Source organism: Salmo salar, chromosome ssa04 (genome assembly GCF_905237065.1).
Source record: "Salmo salar chromosome ssa04, Ssal_v3.1, whole genome shotgun sequence".
NCBI lineage: Eukaryota > Metazoa > Chordata > Actinopteri > Salmoniformes > Salmonidae > Salmo > Salmo salar.
The window spans coordinates 51,328,204-51,349,469 of record NC_059445.1 but is presented as its reverse complement, the minus strand read 5'-3'; the positions used below and the strand labels follow the sequence as shown (position 1 = coordinate 51,349,469).

Sequence of the window (21,266 nt, the reverse complement as noted above, 5' to 3'; positions counted from 1 at the left end):
GTTAAGGTGTTGACTTGACAGTTGCTGGATTTACAGCAGAATCTTTCCACGACAGATTATTGTCAGACTAACATTCTGATGCCTCCTCATCAAGACTCAACTCTTAGGGCTAGGGGGCAGTGTTCAGAAGTTCGGATGAATGACGTGCCCAAAGTAAACTGCCTGTTACTCAGGCCTAGAAGCTAGGATATGCATATATGCATTAGTATCATTGGATAGAAAACACTCTAACGTTTCTAAAACTGTTAAAATAATGTCTGTGAGTATAACAGAACTGATATGGCAGGCAAAAACCCGAGGAAAATCCATCCGTAAATTTTGGGGGGTACGTCACAGTCCATTTCAATGCTTGTCTATGGGATATTCAAAGGAATTCCTCCCAGATTGCAGTTCCTATGGCTTCCACTAGATGTAAACAGTCTTTAGAAAGGGTTTCAGGCTTGTTTTTTGAAAAACGAATGAGTAGTTGTAGTTTTTCCAAGGTGTCTCTCATTAGAAATGTAGTCTTGATGTGCGTGTGAATGAGGTGCGCGCTCTTTGTTATTTATCTTCCTTATTGAACATACTATTCTCCGTCTTAAATTTGATCGTTTATTTAGATATTAGAGTACCTGAGGATTAATTAGAAACATCTTTTGACTTGTTTGGACGAACTTTACTGGTAACTTTTTAGATTCGTTTGTATGCATGTTGAACGAGTGGATTACTGAATCAAGCGCGCCAAATAAACAGACATTTTTGGGATATAAAGAAGGACTTTATCAAACAAAACAACCATTTGTTGTGTAGCTGGGACCCTTGGGATTGCAAACAGAGGAAGATCTTCAAAGGTAAGTGATTTATTTTATCGCTATTTGTTACTTTTGTGACGCCTGTGCTGGTTTGGAAAAGTATTTTGGTGTGGGGCGCTGTCCTCAGATAATCGCATGGTATACTTCGCCGTAAAGCCTTTTTGAAATCTGACAACGCGGTTGGATTAACAAGAAGTTAAACTTTTAAATGATGTAGGACACTTGTATGTTCATGAATGTTTAATATTACAACTTTGTAATTTGAATTTGGCGCGCTCCAGCTTCACCGGATGTTGTTGATTTTGATCCCGGTAACGGGATCCGTGCGCTATTAAGAGAAGACTTCGTGATATCTGACCTGCTTAATTTATTCACCTGAGCCTTTAGCCATTTACGTTCAAATGATAAACATTACTGTGTTGATATGCAGAGAGGACAAATGATGGGTTACAGTAGCATCTGTGTCAAGTTTAGTTGTAATGGCAGTTGGGTTTCACTCTAAACAATTTAAAAGCAAGAATGATGTGCCTTCTTGTCATTTAGTAAGAAAAATTGTTGCTGCATGTTACGATTAGGTTTCCTCTGGAATCTCTTTGCCTCTCTAGGAATGTGCTTCCTCTCTAGGAATGTGCTTCTCTCTAGGAATGTGCTTCCCACGACTTATAGACCAAAAATGACAGCGATAGTCATCCCTCTGGCCCACTCCGAGCCCCCTGCATGGCATACCAGCATCCAGGGGTTGCGTAAGGCAAGGGCTGGGTGCGTAGGTGTGTTAGGGGGTGGGCAAAATCTCTCTGTTGGGTAAAGCTATTTATGTTCAATCCTGAGCTTGTAGTCTCAACCATCCCACAATGAGAGGCACCTGTGTTGTGAGAGTAGAACCAGAGGAGGATCTGTCACTGACCAGACCAGGTACTGCAACACTGCATCCACAGTACTGAATCCAACAGTTGAGTTCTGCCCGCCTTTGATATTTTAGACACCAATCTGGAGACAATTATTGGATACTGGAAGGGAGAGAGTGTGTTGCTAATTCAGACACAAGACAGCTTGCAGAATACTTACATGATTGACTCATATATAACGTTTATTGATTTTTATGCTGTTGCATTTGAGAAACACTTTCAAGAGGTTTAACTACAGGTCCATAGACTTGCATTTGTTTTGGTTCTGCTTGACCATCTGTTGTGTATGAATAGTCCATTACTCAGGGGAGAGTGTGTATAATGTGAGTGTGTGAATGCATACACAGTTGCCCACAATGATTTTAGCAGAAAATAGAGAATATATTTTACAATTGGTTGTAGATTAATGTAAGATTTGGCATATGTCCAATTCTTTGGAGAAGATATGGTGGAAATTACAAGATTATGTTATAATGCTGTTATTGCATCAAATGGTTGTTTTATGCAACATAATAAGGGGTTGTTAGAACGCTCATCTGTGTGTGTTCTACTGAGGATGGGCCTCTGGAAGATTTACGATGTCTTTGGGTGATACCGCATTCCAGAGCATGAGTTAATGTTTCTGTTCTATAAGGTACCATGGAGAGATGACTCCAGGGCCAGACCTTGGTCTCTACACAATGACATACTGTCTCCTGTGAATTCTGAGTATCTTTCATACTAATCTTAACCTTGTGACCCATTCCATACATCTGTTGTTTGTCATGTAGACTGAAGGAGGATGGACTTTGCTATAAAATGCTGTGGCTCAAACCAGCTGGATGAGTTCTCAGTGATCACCTCCAGGGGTGATTACCGACCAGCTACTTGAGTTCTCAGTGATCACCTCCAGGGGTGATTACCGACCAGCTTCATTACTTCAGTAATTAAATAATAAAGTTTGATTGTTTTGAAGAAATCTAAAGGTCTCTCCTTTTGATTACAATAATTCCACCACACAGATCACATTACTTTTCCAGCATCCTCACTTTGGGGTATCTCACTGCACCCTCATATGCCGTGTCTTGAAATATGCAGACAGACAGATTAAAAGCAAATTTACATTGTAATACTACTACAGCCAAATTTCTAACTCCGCCCATAACTTTTGGACTTTAAAGCATTCTCAGAAGGCATGGATTATTGAGTCATTGTTAGTTTTACACTTAAGACATGACTCTGCAATTGTGCTGTAGAATTTGTGAATTTTGTCTCTTGTATAATAAAATCTATACATTAGTTTATACTGGATTAAGCATACATTTTCTTTATCATTTAGAGTCATAGAATTCACTAACACTGGTTGCTAGTGACATGTTGGCCCATAACTTGTGTGTGAAGTCATGCTAAGAATATGGATGACTGACATAATCAAAGCTCTATATATACTGCTCAAAAAAATAAAGGGAACACTTAAACAACACACCCTAGATCTGAATGAAATAAAATATCTTATTAAATACTTTTTTCTTTACATAGTTGAATGTGCTGACAACAAAATCACGCAAAAATAATCAATGGAAATCCAATTGATCAACCCATGGAGGTCTGGATTTGGAGTCACACTCAAAATTAAAGTGGAAAACCACACTACAGGCTGATCCAACTTTGATGTAATGTCCTTAAAACAAGTCAAAATGAGGCTCAGTAGTGTGTGTGGCCTCCACGTGCCTGTATGACCTCCCTACAATGCCTGGGCATGCTCCTGATGAGGTGGCGGATGGTCTCCTGAGGGATCTCCTCCCAGACCTGGACTAAAGCATCCGCCAACTCCTGGACAGTCTGTGGTGCAACGTGGCGTTGGTGGATGGAGCGAGACATGATGTCCCAGATGTGCTCAATTGGATTCAGGTCTGGGGAACGGGCGGGCCAGTCCATAGCATCAATGCCTTCCTCTTGCAGGAACTGCTGACACACTCCAGCCACATGAGGTCTAGCATTGTCTTGCATTAGGAGGAACCCAGGGCCAACCGCACCAGCATATGGTCTCACAAGGGGTCTGAGGATCTCATCTCGGTACCTAATGGCAGTCAGGCTACCTCTGGCGAGCACATGGAGGGCTGTGCGGCCCCCCAAAGAAATGCCACCCCACACCATGACTGACCCACCGCCAAACCGGTCATGCTGGAGGATGTTGCAGGCAGCAGAACGTTCTCCACGGCGTCTCCAGACTCTGTCACGTCTGTCACGTGCTCAGTGTGAACCTGCTTTCATCTGTGAAGAGCACAGGGCGCCAGTGGCGAATTTGCCAATCTTGGTGTTCTCTGGCAAATGCCAAACGTCCTGCACGGTGTTGGGCTGTAAGCACAACCCCCACCTGTGGACGTCGGGCCCTAATACCACCCTCATGGAGTCTGTTTCGGCCCGTTTGAGCAGACACATGCACATTTGTGGCCTGCTGGAGGTCATTTTGCAGGGCTCTGGCAGTGCTCCTCCTGCTCCTCCTTGCACAAAGGCGGAGGTAGCGGTCCTGCTGCTGGGTTGTTGCCCTCCTACAGCCTCCTCCACGTCTCCTGATGTACTGGCTTGTCTCCTGGTAGCGCCTCCATGCTCTGGACACTATGCTGACAGACACAGCAAACCTTCTTGCCACAGCTCGCATTGATGTGCCATCCTGGATGAGCTGCACTACCTGAGCCACTTGTGTGGGTTGTAGACTCCGTCTCATGCTACCACTAGAGTGAAAGCACCGCCAGCATTCAAAAGTGACCAAAACATCAGCCAGGAAGCATAGGAACTGAGAAGTGGTCTCTGGTCCCCACCTGCAGAACCACTCCTTTATTGGGGGTGTCTTGCTAATTGCCTATAATTTCCACCTCTTGTCTATTCCATTTGCACAACAGCATGTGAAATTTATTGTCAATCAGTGTTGCTTCCTAAGTGGACAGTTTAATTTCACAGAAGTGTGATTGACTTGGAGTTACATTGTGTTGTTTAAGTGTTCCCTTTATTGTTTTGAGCAGTGTATTTCCCCCAGGGCTCTACTGAGTAATGGGATTTCTAGTTGGAAATAACTTCTGTTCTGTATATACTATACACAACCAATTAGCCAATGTCCATGTTCTTTGTTTCAATAGGTTGTTCAATTGGAAGCAGAGACCTGGACCATGACCACCAAGGGTGTGTTGACCTCCATGCTTCTAAAATTGTACACTAGCCTATATGTAAAATATCACTGCTCCATCATGAGCAACAGTGGTATATCAACGCAGAATGAGTGTGCTTGTGTGTTGTAGAAGTCAACAGAGCGCAGGTGGTTTGGACCATGAAGTTGCATACTTCCCTCAAGGGAGACGACAGCTGGATCCATAGAGCGCCAGACCCTGATGAAGAGAAGGGGAAACCACGGTAACTCAGCCCAAACAAAAAGCCACCCACTTTATGTTTTAGGAGACAACAGACACACATCTATCTCTGTTTAAGACATTAGCTAATTTCCCCCCAACATCGGACACCCCCTAACTTCAGACACTATCTAGCGGTTAGAGGATTAAATCACCTCGAGCTCCACATTTAAATGGACTGGAAAATAACAGTACCTTTCACGACAATAGACACCCTTCTAGTCAGCTGAGCACCGATTTTCATTGTAATTTATGTAATTTAAGTTAGTTTTCAAAAAAGTGAATATATATATACACATTTTATGGGACACGCTGTACAGTTGTGGGCAAAAGTTTTGAGAATGACACAAATATTAATTTTCACAAAGTCTGCTGCCTCAGTTTGTATGATGGCAATTTGCATATACTCCAGAATGTTATGAAGAGTGATCAGATGAATTGCAATTAATTGCAAAGCCCCTCTTTGCCATGCAAATGAACTGAATCCCCAAAAAACATTTCCACTGCATTTCAGCCCTGCCACAAAAGGACCAGCTGACATCATGTCATTGATTCTCTCGTTAACACAGGTGTGAGTGTTGACGAGGACAAGACTGGAGATAACTCTGTCATGCTGATTGAGTTCGAATAACAGACTGGAAGCTTCAAAAGGAGGGTGGTGCTTGGAATCATTGTTCTTCCTGTGTCAACCATGGTTACCTGCAAGGAAACACGTGCCGTCATCATTGCTTTGCACAAAAAGGGCTTCACAGGCAAGGATATTGCTGCCAGTAAGATTACACCTAAATCAACCATTTATCGGATCATCAAGAACTTCAAGGAGAGCCGTTCAATTGTTGTGAAGGAGGCTTCAGGGTGCCCAAGAAGGTCCAGCAAGCGCCAGGACCGTCTCCTAAAGTTGATTTAGCTGTGGGATCGGGGCACCACCAGTACAGAGCTTGCTCAGGAATGGCAGCGGGAAGGTGTGAGTGCGTCTGCACGCACAGTGAGGCGAAGACTTTTGGAGGATGGCCTGGTGTCAAGAAGGGCAGCAAATAAGCCACTTCTCTCCAGGAAAAACATCAGGGACAGATTGATATTTTGCAAAAGGTACAGGGATTGGACTGCTGAGGACTGGGGTAAAGTCATTTTCTCTGATGAATCCCCTTTCCGATTGTTTGGGGCATCCGGAAAAAAGCTTGTCCGGAGAAGACAAGGTGAGCTCTACCATCAGTCCTGTGTCATGCCAACAGTAAAGCATCCTGAGACCATTCATGTGTGGGGTTGCTTCTCAGCCAAGGGAGTGGGCTCACTCACAATTTTGCCTAAGAACACAGCCATGAATGAAGAATGGTACCAACACATCCTCCGAGAGCAACTTCTCCCAACCATCCAGGAACAGTTTGGTGACAAACAATGCCTTTTCCAGCATGATGGAGCACCTTGCCATAAGGCAAAAGTGATAACTAAGTGGCTTGGGGAACAAAACATTGATATTTTGGGTCCATGGCCAGGAAACTCCCCAGACCTTAATCCCATTGAGAACTTGTGGACAATCCTCAAGTGGCGGGTGGACAAACAAATCCCCACAAATTCTGACAAACTCCAAGCATTGATTATGCAAGAATGGGCTGCCATCAGTCAGGATGTGGCCCAGAAGTTAATTGACAGCATGCCAGGGCAGATTGCAGAGGTCTTGAAAAAGAAGGGTCAACGCTGCAAATATTGACTCTTTGCATCAACTTCATGTAATTGTCAATAAAAGTATTTGACACTTATGAAATGCTTGTAATTATACTTCAGTATTCCATAGTAACATCTGACAAAAATATCTAAAGACACTGAAGCAGCAAACTTTGTGAAAATTCATATTTGTGTCATTCTCAAAACTTTTGGCCACGACTGTATATTGGAAAATTCGACTGCGTGACAGACCACACATCATTTAATATCCAACTTTTTACCTCTGAAATATAGCTAACTGTAACAATCATCTGAAAGAGGGGACCAAGATGCAGCATGGTAAGTGCTCATATTAACTTGAATGAATCACTTTAAATTACAAAGGAAAACAAAAGTCAACAGTTCTGCCAGGTGAACACACAAGACAGAAAACAACCACCCACAAAACCCCAAAGGAAAACATGCTGCCTAAGTGTGGCTCCCAATCAGCGACAACAATGTACAGCTGTCCCTGATTGAGAGCCATACCAGGCCAAAACAAAGAAATACAAAAACATAGAAAAAAGGATAAAGAATGCCCACCCAAATCACACCCTGACCAAACCTAAATAGAGACATAAAAAAGCTCTCTCAGGTCAGGGCGTGACACTAACGGATTTCAGGCAAGTCATTTTGTTTTTTAACCGGAAGGCTAGCCAACACTTCGGGTACAAGGTCTGTCTTTTTTTAAACAAAATTAAATGGATATATCTTGTAATTGAACAAAATAGTAAGGTGGACAATACCTGGGGACTGTATGCCGATAATACGGGACATAGTTTTTTTTTGCTAAACCGGTTATCAAAAAGCTACTAGTAGTAGTATTTCCACTGAAATGTCAAACATGCTAATTGCTAACCCATTAGCTAACATTTTTACAACACCAATCATCACAAAACATTGATGGCTTGATCACAAGATAACACTGTTGTAGGTAATATATTTCTTAAACGCTGTTGAATATGGTGATAATACGGGGTGCTACGCTAGTGATTTATTGAAAACATTAATCGCGATTAACAATTGAGTCTGATTTTACATTAATGGCGCTGGTCTCTTAGTCGATTGGTCTACTAACATTCCCCACCCCCCACTATTTTTCTCTCTCAAGTAAGCCAGAACTTCCAAAGAAACCCGCTGGTCTCTCTTCAGCTGAATCCAGCCCTCTTACCTCTCCTTCTTTACACAACCCCCACAGTCCTACAGTGATACCAGATGTTGGCCCACTGATCCCCGAGTCAATGACCCTTGACTGTAAGGCAAATTAAAGGTGCTACATGAAGGAGTTTTTAGAATTTTTGCATTGTAATTTCAGAAAATGTCCATAATATGTCTGCAGTAATAGTGGAAGTATAGTGTTTCACAGTATTACTTACCTGCCAGTGTTGTGATTGTCTGTGATATTTACCTATTGATTTCTCTCACCGGGCCGGCTTCTGTTGTCAAAATGGGAAAGCTGTTTTGACTTTGTGGCTGTGTCTGTGATATTTACCTATTGATTTATCCCACCGGGCCGGCTTCTGTTGTCAAAATGGGAAAGCTGTTTTGACTTTGTGGCTTTGTTATCTAGTGGAAACACGGGCAAGTGGCCAATGTAGAAATCGCCCTGTCATTTCCTGTTTGCAAACATTCTACACTGCTCAATTGCAGGTTATGTGAGAAAGCAAGCACTGAATAGTGTAGGGAATCTAAATCGCTGTAATAACCAAAAATATCACTTTTTACAACTGTTGGAAGCTGGTGGACCAAAACCGAAAGTAAAAGGCTCAAGCGCGAGTGTCCAGAGGAGATTTGTTTTGAATACTGTTGCAATTCCCGTCTTCCACATAGCAGAGAAATTCAGAAGAATTCTGTATACAGTTGAAGTCAGAAGTTTACATACACTTAGGTTGGAGTCATTAACTCGTTTTTAAACCACTCCACAAATTTCTTGTTAACAAACTATAGTTTTGGCAGGTCGGTTAGGACATCTACTTTGTGCAGGGCACAAGTAATTTTTCCAACAACTGTTTACAGACAGATTATTTCACTTATAATTCACTGTATCACAATTCCAGTGGGTCAGAAGTTTACATACACTAAGTTGACTGTGCCTTTAAACAGCTTGGAAAATTCCAAAAAAAGATGTCATGGCTTTAGAAGCTTCTGATAGGCTAATTTACATAATTTGAGTCAATTGGAGGTGTACCTGTGAATGTATTTCAAGGCCTACCTTCAAACTCAGTGCCTCTGCTTGACATGAGAAAATCTAAAGAAATCAGCCAAGACCTGAGAAAAAAAATGGTAGACTTCCACAAGTCTGGTTCATCCTTGGGAGCAATTTCCAAACGCCTGAAGGTACCACATTCATCTGTACAAACAATAGTACGCAAGTATAAACACCATGGGACCACGCAGCCGTCATACCGCTCAGGAAGGAGATGCGTTCTGTCTCCTAGAGATGAACGTACTTTGGTGAGAAAAGTGCAAATCAATCCCAGAACAACAGCAAAGGACCTTGTGAAGATGCTGGAGGAAACAGGTACAAAAGTATCTATATCTACTGTAAAACGAGTCCTATATCGACATAACCTGAAAGGCCGCTCAGCAAGGAAGAAGCCACTGCTCCAAAACCGCCATAAAAAAGCCAGACTACGGTTTGCAACTGCACATGGGGACAAAGACCGTACTTTTCAGAGAAATGTAATCTGGTCTGATGAAACAAAAATATAACCGTTTGGCCATCATGACCATTGTTATGTTTGGAGGAAAAAGGGGGAGGCTTGCAAGCCGAAGAACACCATCCCAACCGTGAAGCACAGGGGTGGCAGCATCATGTTGTGGGGGTGCTTTGCTGCAGGAGGGACTGGTGGACTTCACAAAATAGATGGATCATGAGAATGAAAATTATGTGGATAATATATTGAAGCAACATTAATACATCAGTCAGGAAGTTAAAGCTTGGTCGAAAATGGGTCTTGACTCCAAGCATACTTCCTAAGTTGTGGCAAAATGGCTTAGGGAAACAAAGTCAAGGAGTGGCCATCCCCAAGCCCTGACCTCAATACAATAGAACATTTGTAGGCAGAACTGAAAAACTGTGGGCGAGCAAGGAGGCCTACAAACCTGACTCAGTTACTCCAGCTCTGTCAGGAGGAATGGGCCAAAATTCACCCAAGCTTGTGGAAGGCTACCCAAAACGTTTGACCCAAGTTAAACAATTTAAAGGCAATGCTACCAAATACTAATTGAGTGTATGTAAACTTCTAACCCACTGGGAATGTGATGACAGAAATAAAAGATGAAATAAATCACTCTACTATTATTGTGACATTTTACATTCTTAAAATAAAGTCGTAATCCTAACTGATCTAAGTCGGGGAGTTTTTACTAGGATTAAATGTCAGTAATTGTGAAAAACTGAGTTTAAATGTAGTTGGCAAAGGTGTATGTAAACTTCCGACTTCAACTGTACATTTACACTTTAACAATTTGACAGAGTTAAATTCATGAGTTTTATTGAAGAATGTCAACAAAAAGATAAGGTCCGCCAAAGATAAAATGCATTTATATGAATGCTGTTAAGTAGAGAAATTGTCTGTTCAGTCGGAAATTAATATCCAACTAGTCAGTGACAACTGTGTGGAGTTTGACAGCAACGGTGTGAGCTAATTACAGTATTATAGACACTACTTCCTGGAATTTCTTGTGATCTTCTATGTAGAAGAACCCTTTACCTTTTAACTACTCTTGTGTAGCTTGTGAGCAAAACATGTTACATGTGCGTAGCTCAAAACATTCTGACTCTACAGCAGTTTTTGTAAAAAAGATCCGGGCCCCTTCAGGATCTGCCCTTGTCTCACAAACACCGCTCTAGCGCAGCCCCCGTTAATCTCAACGACCAAGAAATAGACGAATCCAATAGTACAACTCAGAAGTCTATAGCTCAAACACACAATGTTTAAAAGGGGTTAGAAGTCTGAAATCAAGCCAGCTTGATAGTGGGACTCATTGGGTTAAATAAAAATTACAAATGTATGAATGTATCAAATAACTTAACTAGGCAAGTCAGTTAAGAACAAATTCTTATTTACAATGACGGTCAACCCTGCCAATTGTGCACCGCCATATGGGACTCCTAATCACGGGCGGTTGTGACATAGCCTGGAATCAAACCAGGGTCTGTAGTGACGCCTCTAGCACTGAGATGCAGTGCCTTAGACTGCTGCGCCACTCAGGAGCCCAAGTGTATACATACATACACTCGCTCACTCTCTCAAGCGGAACAGTTCCTTTTTCCAGTGCGGGGTGTGCAGTAAGGCCTTGAGGGACGTGATGACCGCCATGTTTCTGCATGGGAGAGTGATCCACTGTGATGGCTGCTTTACTAAAACCATGTAGGCCCCAGGACTTCTCATCACCTTGGAACACAGGGCACAACGACGTCATCCCTGGAACATGGTCACCAAAACAACCATTCTGACACATTACTTGCTAACTTTGTGTTTGAAGGTTTTTTGTATGCGTTATATTTCCTAAGTTATCGCCAGTTCTTGTTTTCTTCGCTGACACTGAATGTATTATTTTGTTAATCAGTGTAGATAAAGGGGAGGAGACGGGTTAAAGAACGAATTTTACAAGTCTTGAGACATGGATTGTGTGCCATTCAGAAGGTGAATGGGAAAGACAAAAGATTGAAGTGCCTTTGAACGAGGTATGGTAAGTGCCAGGTGCACCGGTTTGAGTGTGTCAAGAACTTCAATACTGTTGAGTTTTTCACGCTCAATAGTTTCCTGTGTGTATCAAGAATGGTACACCACCCAAAGGAAATGGGCAACTTGACACAACTGTGGGAAGCATTGGAGTCAAGTTGGGCCATCATCCCTGTGGAATGCTTGACACCTTGTAGTCCATGCCCCAACAAATTGAGGCTGTTCTGAGGGCAACTTAATATTAGGAAGGTTTTCCTAATGTTTTGTACACTCATTGTATATCTGTAATAACAAAAACATATGTAAATGGTTTATGACAGTTTCCATCATTTATGTCAACATATTTGAACTGTGAATAAAATATGAATAACATTATACCCCACTTATTGCTGTGCATTATATTACCCATATGGACAACCTCACTGGAAGTTTTGTTTTACAATGACAATGAAATGAAGCACAATATTATAATACCTTGGGTTTAAAATGGCTTTGATTAAGTTTAATTGTTCCATTCAATTCAACACAGCAACCCTATGGTTTAAAAGCAGAGAGCATTAATACATGTGGAGAAAGAAAACTAGGTATCTTAACTTTAGCACCTCCATAGAATTGGGTTTCCTTTCACCCGCCACACAGTAATCATTTAAAAGGACAAACAATAGATACTTATACATCAAGAGTGAGTGCAAAAAAGATGCCATAAGTCCTTTGACAGGAGAGACTCCCACATTTCACTTGAATGTACAGCACTTTGGCACATTCAGCTGTTTGCTTTGGTTACAGTAACGGACAGCTCATTTACATACACAATCTAAAGCAAAAGCAGCTAGATCATGTTCACAATCTATATAGATATCAGTAAGCGAGGGGGCTGGGGTGTAATTCTTAGTTCTGATAAGCATGAAAAGCAGTCATCTCTTTCAGTCACTCAGATTTAGAGGGCTGAATGGAGTCCACATAACACAATCTGACAATCATGTCAGGGACACTTTATAAAAGCAAAAAAAGTATAATTGCAAACCAAAACCAGAGACGCTACATCCAATGTAAAAAAAAAAAAGAAGAGCAACAGACATCAGAGAGTCATCTTCCTGGACTGAGAACCGAGGGGATAAGACTGGTGAGCAGGAGGATGGGAGGGGCACGAAGTTATGATGACCAGGAGTTCTATTCATCTCTTAGACTGTTGTTGAAGTGATACATCAGATGGTCAATATGAACCATGTGTCAGTTAGCGGAGCCCTCCAGGGAAGCAGCCAGCAGTAGGTAGGGGATATAGGCTGCAGGCGGGTCTGAGGGGATGGATGAATGTTCAGTAGTGTGATGTGTAACGGCTCTCCTCAGGCCCAGTCTATGGGCGGATGGAGATGTGACAGGGCACCGTTTTTAACAGCGCAGACCTTTTCTGCCCAGGAACCGCAGCACTGCATAGTTATAGGTGGTAGCTACCACATACAGAAACTAAAGATAGAGAAAGATGGAGAGCAAGAAGGAGAGCGGGACAAAAGAGAAAATTGTTTTAAAACATTTAAAAAAAGGTTTTCACAAAAGTGCAGCTGCATTCAGACGACATCAATTATTCAATAGCCTATAGGGCATCACAAGATGATCTCGTTTTTTGTGCACACATTTATCACTCGCTTAGGTGCCCCTACAGTAGGCCTATAGTATACTCTGACTCAGTTCTCTAGGGATTGGTTCGCTTTTCTATTACGACCTAGCTGGTCTTGTCACCTTAATCATTGTTGAAAATCAATAAATATTTACTGTGCTGATGGACAGTATGATAAGATTGTTCTATTTCTCTGAATTGTATTTTTCTCTGCCAAAAGCCTTAAAATGAACCCCTAAAACTAACCCAGTTGGAGCTGCAAAATCAAGTCATACTCTGAACCTAAACCAAGACAAACCCCATAGACTCATCAGTCTGGGTGGACATTCTTACTCACCAGAGCCAAGAGAGCGATCCCTGCACCAGCAAAGGCAGCGATGTACAGGTCATAGGTGACGAAGAACTGCAGAGACAAACAAAATATGAGCAAATATTCCTGGTAGACTTCATAAAAAGGTTCCTTAAATAGTGCATGCATTGTACATTAATTGCTATTCAGAATAATAATTTAGCTGTGTGTTTTATGGATTTGTGAAAGGTTACATAACCCAGAAACACACGAATTATTTCAAAGGAGTTTTAAGACAACGCGAACAGCAACTCACCTCTTTTGTTTTGCAAATGGATGCCAAGGTCATTCCACAAGCTTTCCCTGGCATTGCATTCCAAGGCAGCAGACCTAACAAGAAGCTTGTCTCATTAATGTGAAATTAAATACTGTACATTTTAAATGTAAAAAAGAAATAAAAAAGACTAACATAAGGTGGCCCAGCTAGCTCAATCATAAGCTAAACGTACCATACTGCCGAGCATCCATGCAGACCCAGCCGTGCTGGTTGATGCTGGGTGTCGTCTCAGCCAGGATGTTGATGGTGTGGCAGGTCTGTGCCATATTAAAGAAGAAGAAGACGGGTATGGCTGTGAAGGCAAACACCGCCAGCCAGATCACTGCCAGGACGTATGTCACAATGATGAACTGTGGAGCAGCAAGCAGAGCAGGTCACAGGAAGTTATTGGTCAAACTCCAGGGGGGATACAGGATGTGACACAACATATCCTATAAGGCTTCATTACTGCAGCCATACAACACTATAGAGGGTAAATACTCTAACATGAGCCTAATATCCCTGAAGCAATACAACAGGGATTCATGGATAATTAACTTAAGGATAATTATCTATAAATTGTTTATGGATTGTTTCTCAACCAGTGGGTAGATTACAAGCTAGAGTACAGTCAGTAGGCTATAGTGTCAATATTCCTTTAGCAACCTAAGAATGAGGTGATGTCATTCCCTCTCGCTCTACCCCCTTCCTCACCGTCAGACTAAGGCAGCGGCCACATCTGGTGCTCCGGAACTCTCCAAAGGTCTGCTTGACGGCGCTGGTGGTGTAGAATCCCTCAGCCAGCAGCAGGATGCAGTAGAGGAAGAAGAAAGAGGCCAGGCCATAGATCACGTACTGGAAGTACTTGATACTGGGAGACAAGGAAAGGTCATAATAAGGAAAGGTCAGAGATTCCATGGTGACAAAAGGTGCTGTTGAGAGGTGTTCTCTCTTAACCCATCTTAAGGAAGAGTTACCAATACTACTACTACTGCTGCAAGAGCCTTTACATTTCTGTTGCTTGATTTGCACAACCTATCTATAAATACAAACAATTAAATTAGGTTATTGCACTTAAACAGAAAAGTTTTAAAGAGTCACTCACAACGAGGCCAGGATAACATAGTCTTGTATGTTACGAGTGAAGTAAGTCTCGACGAGCACCTCGGTGTTGGCCAGTGCCTCGTGCCCGCAGCCACAGAACAGTGCCATGCCGGTGAAGCAGAGCAGAGTGGCAACCAGGGAGGGGTAGGGCACTGCCCCCAGGCATCGGATACAGCAATCATAACAACCTGGTGAGGGGGCATAATACATCAACACACTGGCGGCACACACCAACACACAGCACATCTACGACACAGTCCAGACATCTCTCAGTCACCCTGCTTGGGGAGCTGTTAAACAGAAAGACTCCACTGCTTCTGCCAAAAATCCAACAACAGCCACCATCAACTTCCATCAACAGGCATGAAAGCAACAGAAAAATTACAGCGAAAAACAACAGCAAAACCAAATGCAGTGTATCCAATCAAACAATGTTAAATTCAAAACCAGCCGCCACTGACTTCACAGCATTCTCATACACTCCCTCCAATGTAAGCTGTGCTGGGGAAGCAGATAACAAACATCCAGACTGTTAATGGCTGTATTGGTATAGGAATCAGAGAAAGAGATGCACCTAGGGCTTTGCAAAGCCAAGGCTGTCTGACCGGAAACATCTGTTCCTTTTGATCTTGTGCTCCTCAACAACAAGCAAAGAGTTTATAAACCAGTGATGCTAAAGGCTCAGCTGCAGGATATTTTAACCAAAAAACTGCTCTGTCTGCAATGGTTTCATCCGTGTGTAAAAGCTCCTCAGCTCCAGCCAACGCCTCACAGCTCAGCCCCTCTACTCTCCAGAGTTCAGCCCTCTTTCACCACCAACCGCCGTCCACCACAGGCGACACCAGGAGAGGAGGGAAGGGAGAGAGAGGAGAGAGAGGAGGGAAGGGAGAGAGAGGAGAGAGAGGAGAGAAAGGAGAGAAAGGAGAGGGCACTGAAGGATGGGTTCCAGGGGCCTTGAGAGAGAGCCTGTCTTTGTGGCGGGAGACACAATGCCCTTTGTCTTAGCTGGGAGTGGAGGAGAACAAAGGCCAGCGATGTCAAACAAACAAAGACCACACTAGCACCACCACACACACCAACAATCTAATAAACAAGCCATGAGCAACTGCGCGGGTGTGGCGGGGGTCAGGGGAGTTTCTCCACCACCGGGATTCTCACAGTATCACTGGCAATGTCAGTACTATGCGCCCAGGCCAGCCTACGGCTACAGCTGGCTGGGACTGGTACCATGGCACTGAATGAGTTTCTATGTCAGCAGGGGGTGGGGTCTGCAGTTCAAGTGTTCAAGGGTGGGAGGAAGCACAATAAATGGGAGCGGGAACTGAAATATCTTCACAACAACAACCATGTTGCTCATTAAACCCCATTCGGGAAGGGCACACAGTGTCATGATCATACATAATAAATGATTGAGCTGTGGCAAATGTTCCACACAGACTAAATGTTCCTGTAATCTTAAGGTTTGTGTGATTTTAGTGGGTAGGAATGAACAGAGGATATAAATGAAACAAACTGCCATTTAAATAAAAACAGCAACAGCTTGGAGGTTGTTTGAGTCTCTGGAAACCAGACTACAGACACCCCCTCTTCAGCTGGGCTCTAAAACGCCAGTTAGAATGACAAATGTGCCATGATAACCCATGAATAAAATCACAGCACAGATATTACCAGAATGCATTGAAGGATCATACCAAACCAAGTCTTTACGGCATACTAAATGTGAATTAACTTTAGGGCAGAGAAAGTCTTTTTTTTAAGGAATAGTAGTGATGGAAGAATAGCCGGATAAAACTTGGCTCCAGAGTCAGATGGAAGGCGTGTAACAAAGGATTTCATGCAAATTTGCTAATTATGCCCTGCACAGTGTGGGAGTGTGAGAGCCTTTGACACGATCGACCTTGCATGACCTCTGTGCTGCCTGCGCTGGTCATCTGTCTATCTGAACCCTAATTAGTTCAAGCCACCTTTCAGAAAATGTTTCACAGATATAAGCTGTGTGAGAGAGGTGGTTTTATTAACATTTGAACAGATATAAGCTGTGTGAGAGAGGTGGTTTGATTAACATTTGAACAGATATAAGCTGTGTGAGAGAGGTGGTTTGATTACCATTTGAACAGATATAAGCTGTGTGAGAGAGGTGGTTTGATTACCATTTGAACAGATATAAGCTGTGTGAGAGAGGTGGTTTGATTAACATTTGAACAGATATAAGCTGTGTGAGAGAGGTGGTTTGATTACCATTTGAACAGATATAAGCTGTGTGAGAGAGGTGGTTTGATTAACATTTGAACAGATATAAGCTGTGTGAGAGAGGTGGTTTGATTAACATTTGAACATAATTGATATATGATTATATTGAATTTATTTGAATAACATGTTTTATGTTCAAGAAATGTCAATTAAAATGAAGAGTAACGAGTATCAATAAGCTTGGCTGATCAAAACTGACTGTTTAGATTACAATACTAGTAATAAAACACATGTATTCCTTTATCTAATGTGTTACCTGGAATCAAATTTTATCAACCCTGCCTGCGCTTCCAATGTTGTGTTCTAATATGAATAAGGTACCCACAAGTGGACATCATAATGTTATCAGACAATCATAATACAATCAACTTGCAATAAAACCAGTAATTGTCACAATATTAATGAAGGCTTCATATTATTCACCAGAGAAGGAACACAAACTTCAGAAAAATTATATTTCAAAAGTAGATTAATCATATTCCACAGACTTTAACTTTTAAGATATTAATAGAAAACATGAAAAGACTCATTAGATGACCACTTACCCATGTTCAGAGAGAAGTATGGGGTTATTGAGGTTTAGCTTGGCGGCTTTGTGACTGTGATATGAGAAGTTATTCCCCACCACTCCTATATGAATCTGACTTGCGCTTTTGTCTAACCAACAATAGACAGACCACCAGCTCACAGAGCCAGATCTTAAAGACACAAAGTCCCTTTTCAGCCACCGACCATCACTAATACAGCCCTGGGTTCAACATTAGGGACAGTGCAGGGGTCAAAGACCCTAATGAGTTTACACTTGCATTTCAAATCACTCTCATGCATACCAAGTTCACACAAAACACAAAGACTCTCTGAGCAATTGTATTAGTATAATATATCATTTCCCAATGTTTTTGAGCATACAATATAGCTCAGTATTTGAATTATTTATTTTATACAGTCATTATTGCTCATCTTTATCAAGGGTGTCAATAATTTCAGACCCCACTGTAAGCTTGATCATCATGTGTGCTGGATGCCTGTTGGAAACTTATTCAGTTTGTGGGCCGCTGCATGGCCAGCTCATTCTCTCTCATTGGCCAAGCTATTCATGGTCTGCATAGTCTGGGTGCTGCCTGTCTGAGGCACGTAAAGGACACCATATGGTCAGTTAAAGCAGACGCTGGCTGGTGGGTGTGTTTAACTCTTCAGAAAACAGAGATATGAAGAATATACAGACAAAGGAGCAAAACAAAAAGCAGGCCATGGAAATGCCACTGGACTGACATTGAGGAAGTAGACTAACAAGGGGACATTGAGGGCTGGGTCCAGCTGCTGCTCTCCCTTCATCACTGACCCAGTTGATGTCAAAGCCCACTCCTTACAATGTTCCCAGTGTGCAGCAGGAGCAAACAACACACTGTCTTTTGGGAGTGTGCCTGTACCCTCTTATCTTCCTTGGCTTTCCTCCTTTACAGCCCATGACCATCATATAGTTACAAATGTAGCATAATAACATCTGATCTCCACTGGGCCCAGTCAAAATGGAGTATTGCCCTGCCGATGCCCAACATCTAAGATGAATGTTTTTCTTTGTTTGCGGTTGAAAAATCCTGTTGATTCTGTATGTAATACAATTGAATAAGATTGGCCATCTAGCCACATCTGACTCATTATAAAGATGATGTATTTTGACAAGACGACCACACCGTTCCAAACAAATCTTTAAAAATAAGCCCATTGATATTGATCTATGATTGTATCAAGGAAAGCCAGGTAATAATTCTCAGAGGGATGTGTATTCTCCCAGAATAACACTGTGAAGTGTGCCCATTACATTCAAAAGAGCCTCTTCTAGTAATGCTTGAAAACATTTTATGCTCCAAAATCTGTGTTTTGTGTAAATGGGATGAAGCGCATGGGGGAAATTCAGCTTGCTTAGTCTGAAAATGTTTGTATAAACTATGTCAATACCTTTATATTCATATAAACAAACAAACAATTTAAAAAAGTGCTGGTCTAAGTTTATTTTGTACAAACAAGCCAAGCCAATGGAATCATATCAGTTGGTTAGAGTATGCGCCATCTTAAGCTATTATCTTTTTATAATAAAGCAGAAGTTGTATTCCCACAATGTGTTCAGCAAAATAAGACACAGTTAACTGAAAATGAACAAAGGTACTTAGACAGACGACCATAGATTGGAGTACAACACTATGATGAAAGCCAATACGTCAAACAAAATGTCAAACAAATTTCTTAACAATTTACAGCTTTACATTACACTTCAGAGTGTAAACGCGCACGCACGCACGCACATACTGTATATAGGGGTGATATATTGTTCATATTCAAATAGAAATATTATTGGATAAATGTGATACTTTTACTACAAATTGTAATCAATGTTGTAGTAAAGGTTCAAATGATCACAGTCACAGTAACATAGTATTTCTGCAATTCATTAGTCAGTAAAAAATACCCTTTTAAGTTGAGTTTAACATGAGGAATATGTATAAAATTGCTTAATAACACCGATTTTCTTCTTTTTACAAATGTTATTTCAGTCAGTGATGAGTCCAGATGCCACTTGTTCCACACAGAATTGTTGAAGATCAAAACAGATATCATAGGAAGAAAAAAAGCTTCCCGTACAAATCCAACTGTACAAACATTATGCTGAGGTCGTACAAGAGAAAGTTCCCAAAAATGTTACCATCAAAAGACAATGGGAAATAAAAAGCACTTTTCTCATTTTAACCAGCTCACAAAAGTCTTGAATTTGATGATTTAAAAAATGACAGTGCTTATAGACCTCCCTCTATGAGGAGAGGAGGCAGTAGTATATCTGCACCCTTTGACCAGGAAAAGCTTTGCATGGCTCTTGCAGTATGAACATAAGTTTGAGTTTATCTTACCCACGCATCCCAACCCAACTACTGCGTTGTATTAATGAATGTACAGCACAGCTCGCCCCTCAGCTCACCTCTACAATCTCTGTCGACTGTGGTCTGTATATCTTCTGTCCCAGGCTAGGTCTAGACCCGGGTGGTGGAGTGGGAGTGGGGCAGGACGGTGGAGTTGTACCCGGCTGGGAAGGTGCTGTAGGGGTGCATGTTGGGCAGGCCCATCAGGGAGTTGGGGATCATTGTGATGTTGTTTGGCGTCATCAGGGGGATGTCGTCTGGTGAGCGGTGCAGGGTCAGGGTGTAGTCCATGTTGGGGGAGAGGTGCAGGGGGTCGTGTAGGTCAGGGAGGTCGTGGAGGTCATGCAGGGTGTCACACTGGTTCATCTGGCTGCACTGGGTCATCTGATGGGACAGGCTCTCGTCGGTGGTGGTGTGGCTCACGTCGTTGCCGTTGCTCTGCCGCTGGGGGCTGGCGTGGTTGGGGCCACCGTGACCATCCTGCCGGCTGCGCTTGTCCTTACGGTAGTAGAGCGCGGCGAAGGCCAGCACATTGAGGAACAGCAGCGAGGCGCCCACAGCGATGGTGACACTCAGCTCAGTGGAGTAATCTCTGGGGTTAGCCACGATCAGAGGACCCGTCTCCTCCCCATCCGCGTTACTGCTGTGGGCCGTGGAGACAGGCGGACGCTTGGTGGTGCCGGTTCTCTTGCCGTTGGAGTTGGTGGTGTCCTGGGGCGGGACCTTGGTGGTGGTGGAGGTATAATGGAACATGTCATGGAGGTTATACAGGTGGGGCACCAGGTGCTTCCAGAAGGCTACCTTGGTGGCGCGGTAGTGGTCGCGGATGCGAGGCTTCAGGCCGATGTGCAGGTACAGCTGGTCATGGGGGTTGTACTTGGACCAGGCCACCTCCTCAAAGCGGTTGGCCTTGGTATGGATGAACTTAGTGTCCTGGGGCACTGGCTTGTTGGGGTCACTGTAGACATGCAATGAAGAGGGGGGTCAAAGATAGGGCATCATTGATAACATACAAAGAGAAGTAATTCTTTCAATTGCTTCATTATGGGAGATGTCAACTAGCCTCGCAAAGCCGGTGATCCCGCAAGCTTACATTAAACGCTGCACGGATATCCATTCAGAGTTTAATGTAAGCTTGCGAGATCGGCAGCTTTGCGAGGCTAGATGTCAACAGGCAAGTTTTGCTGGTCAAGGCCAGTTGTAAGCTGACAAGACTGGTTGATGTACATAATGTCAGTCTTTTTTCAAGTGCTAAGCATTCCCTACATCAGGGATGGGCAACTTTGATAGGGGTGGGGGCCACAAAAAA

General features: G+C 42.7%; 2 protein-coding genes across 5 annotated transcripts in view; both read right to left on the bottom strand.

The window, feature by feature from the left end:
- Positions 1 to 11,946: 11,946 nt before the first annotated feature.
- Positions 11,947 to 17,769, bottom strand: LOC106603383 (myelin proteolipid protein). Of its 2 annotated transcripts, none has more exons than XM_014196994.2 (7): positions 17,591 to 17,769; positions 14,797 to 14,983; positions 14,406 to 14,562; positions 13,885 to 14,062; positions 13,692 to 13,765; positions 13,424 to 13,489; positions 11,947 to 12,935 (listed from the first exon to the last, which is right to left on the bottom strand). In XM_014196994.2, the coding sequence occupies exons 1-7, from the start codon at positions 17,592 to 17,594 to the stop codon at positions 12,861 to 12,863; spliced, it is 741 nt and encodes a 246-aa protein (XP_014052469.1). In that variant the 5' UTR covers positions 17,595 to 17,769; the 3' UTR covers positions 11,947 to 12,860. The 2 variants fall into 2 exon arrangements, with proteins under 2 accessions (XP_014052469.1, XP_014052468.1); XM_014196993.2 differs by lacking the exon at positions 17,591 to 17,769 and adding an exon at positions 15,370 to 15,692.
- A 1,263-nt stretch (positions 17,770 to 19,032) lies between these two features.
- LOC106603382 (neuroligin-3) overlaps positions 19,033 to 21,266 on the bottom strand; it is a 44,369-nt gene continuing 42,135 nt past the window's right edge. For all 3 annotated transcript variants that reach the window (XM_045717067.1, XM_014196987.2, XM_045717068.1), the window contains one exon: positions 19,033 to 20,915. In XM_045717067.1, the coding sequence (XP_045573023.1) occupies positions 20,069 to 20,915 (847 nt within the window). In that variant the 3' untranslated portion in view covers positions 19,033 to 20,068. The remainder of the gene's footprint in view (positions 20,916 to 21,266) is intronic.

Bases quoted from the DNA above. Each gene is read 5' to 3' on its own strand.
- LOC106603383 (XM_014196993.2), bottom strand. From the start codon at position 15,409: ATGTTTCCGGTCAGACAGCCTTGGCTTTGCAAAGCCCTAG. The intron at 14,063-14,405 runs GTGAGGAAGGGG...GCTGCTCCACAG, and splicing joins GCCGCTGCCTTAGTCTGACG to TTCATCATTGTGACATACGT. The intron at 13,766-13,884 runs GTACGTTTAGCT...GCTTCTTGTTAG, and splicing joins CATGGATGCTCGGCAGTATG to GTCTGCTGCCTTGGAATGCA.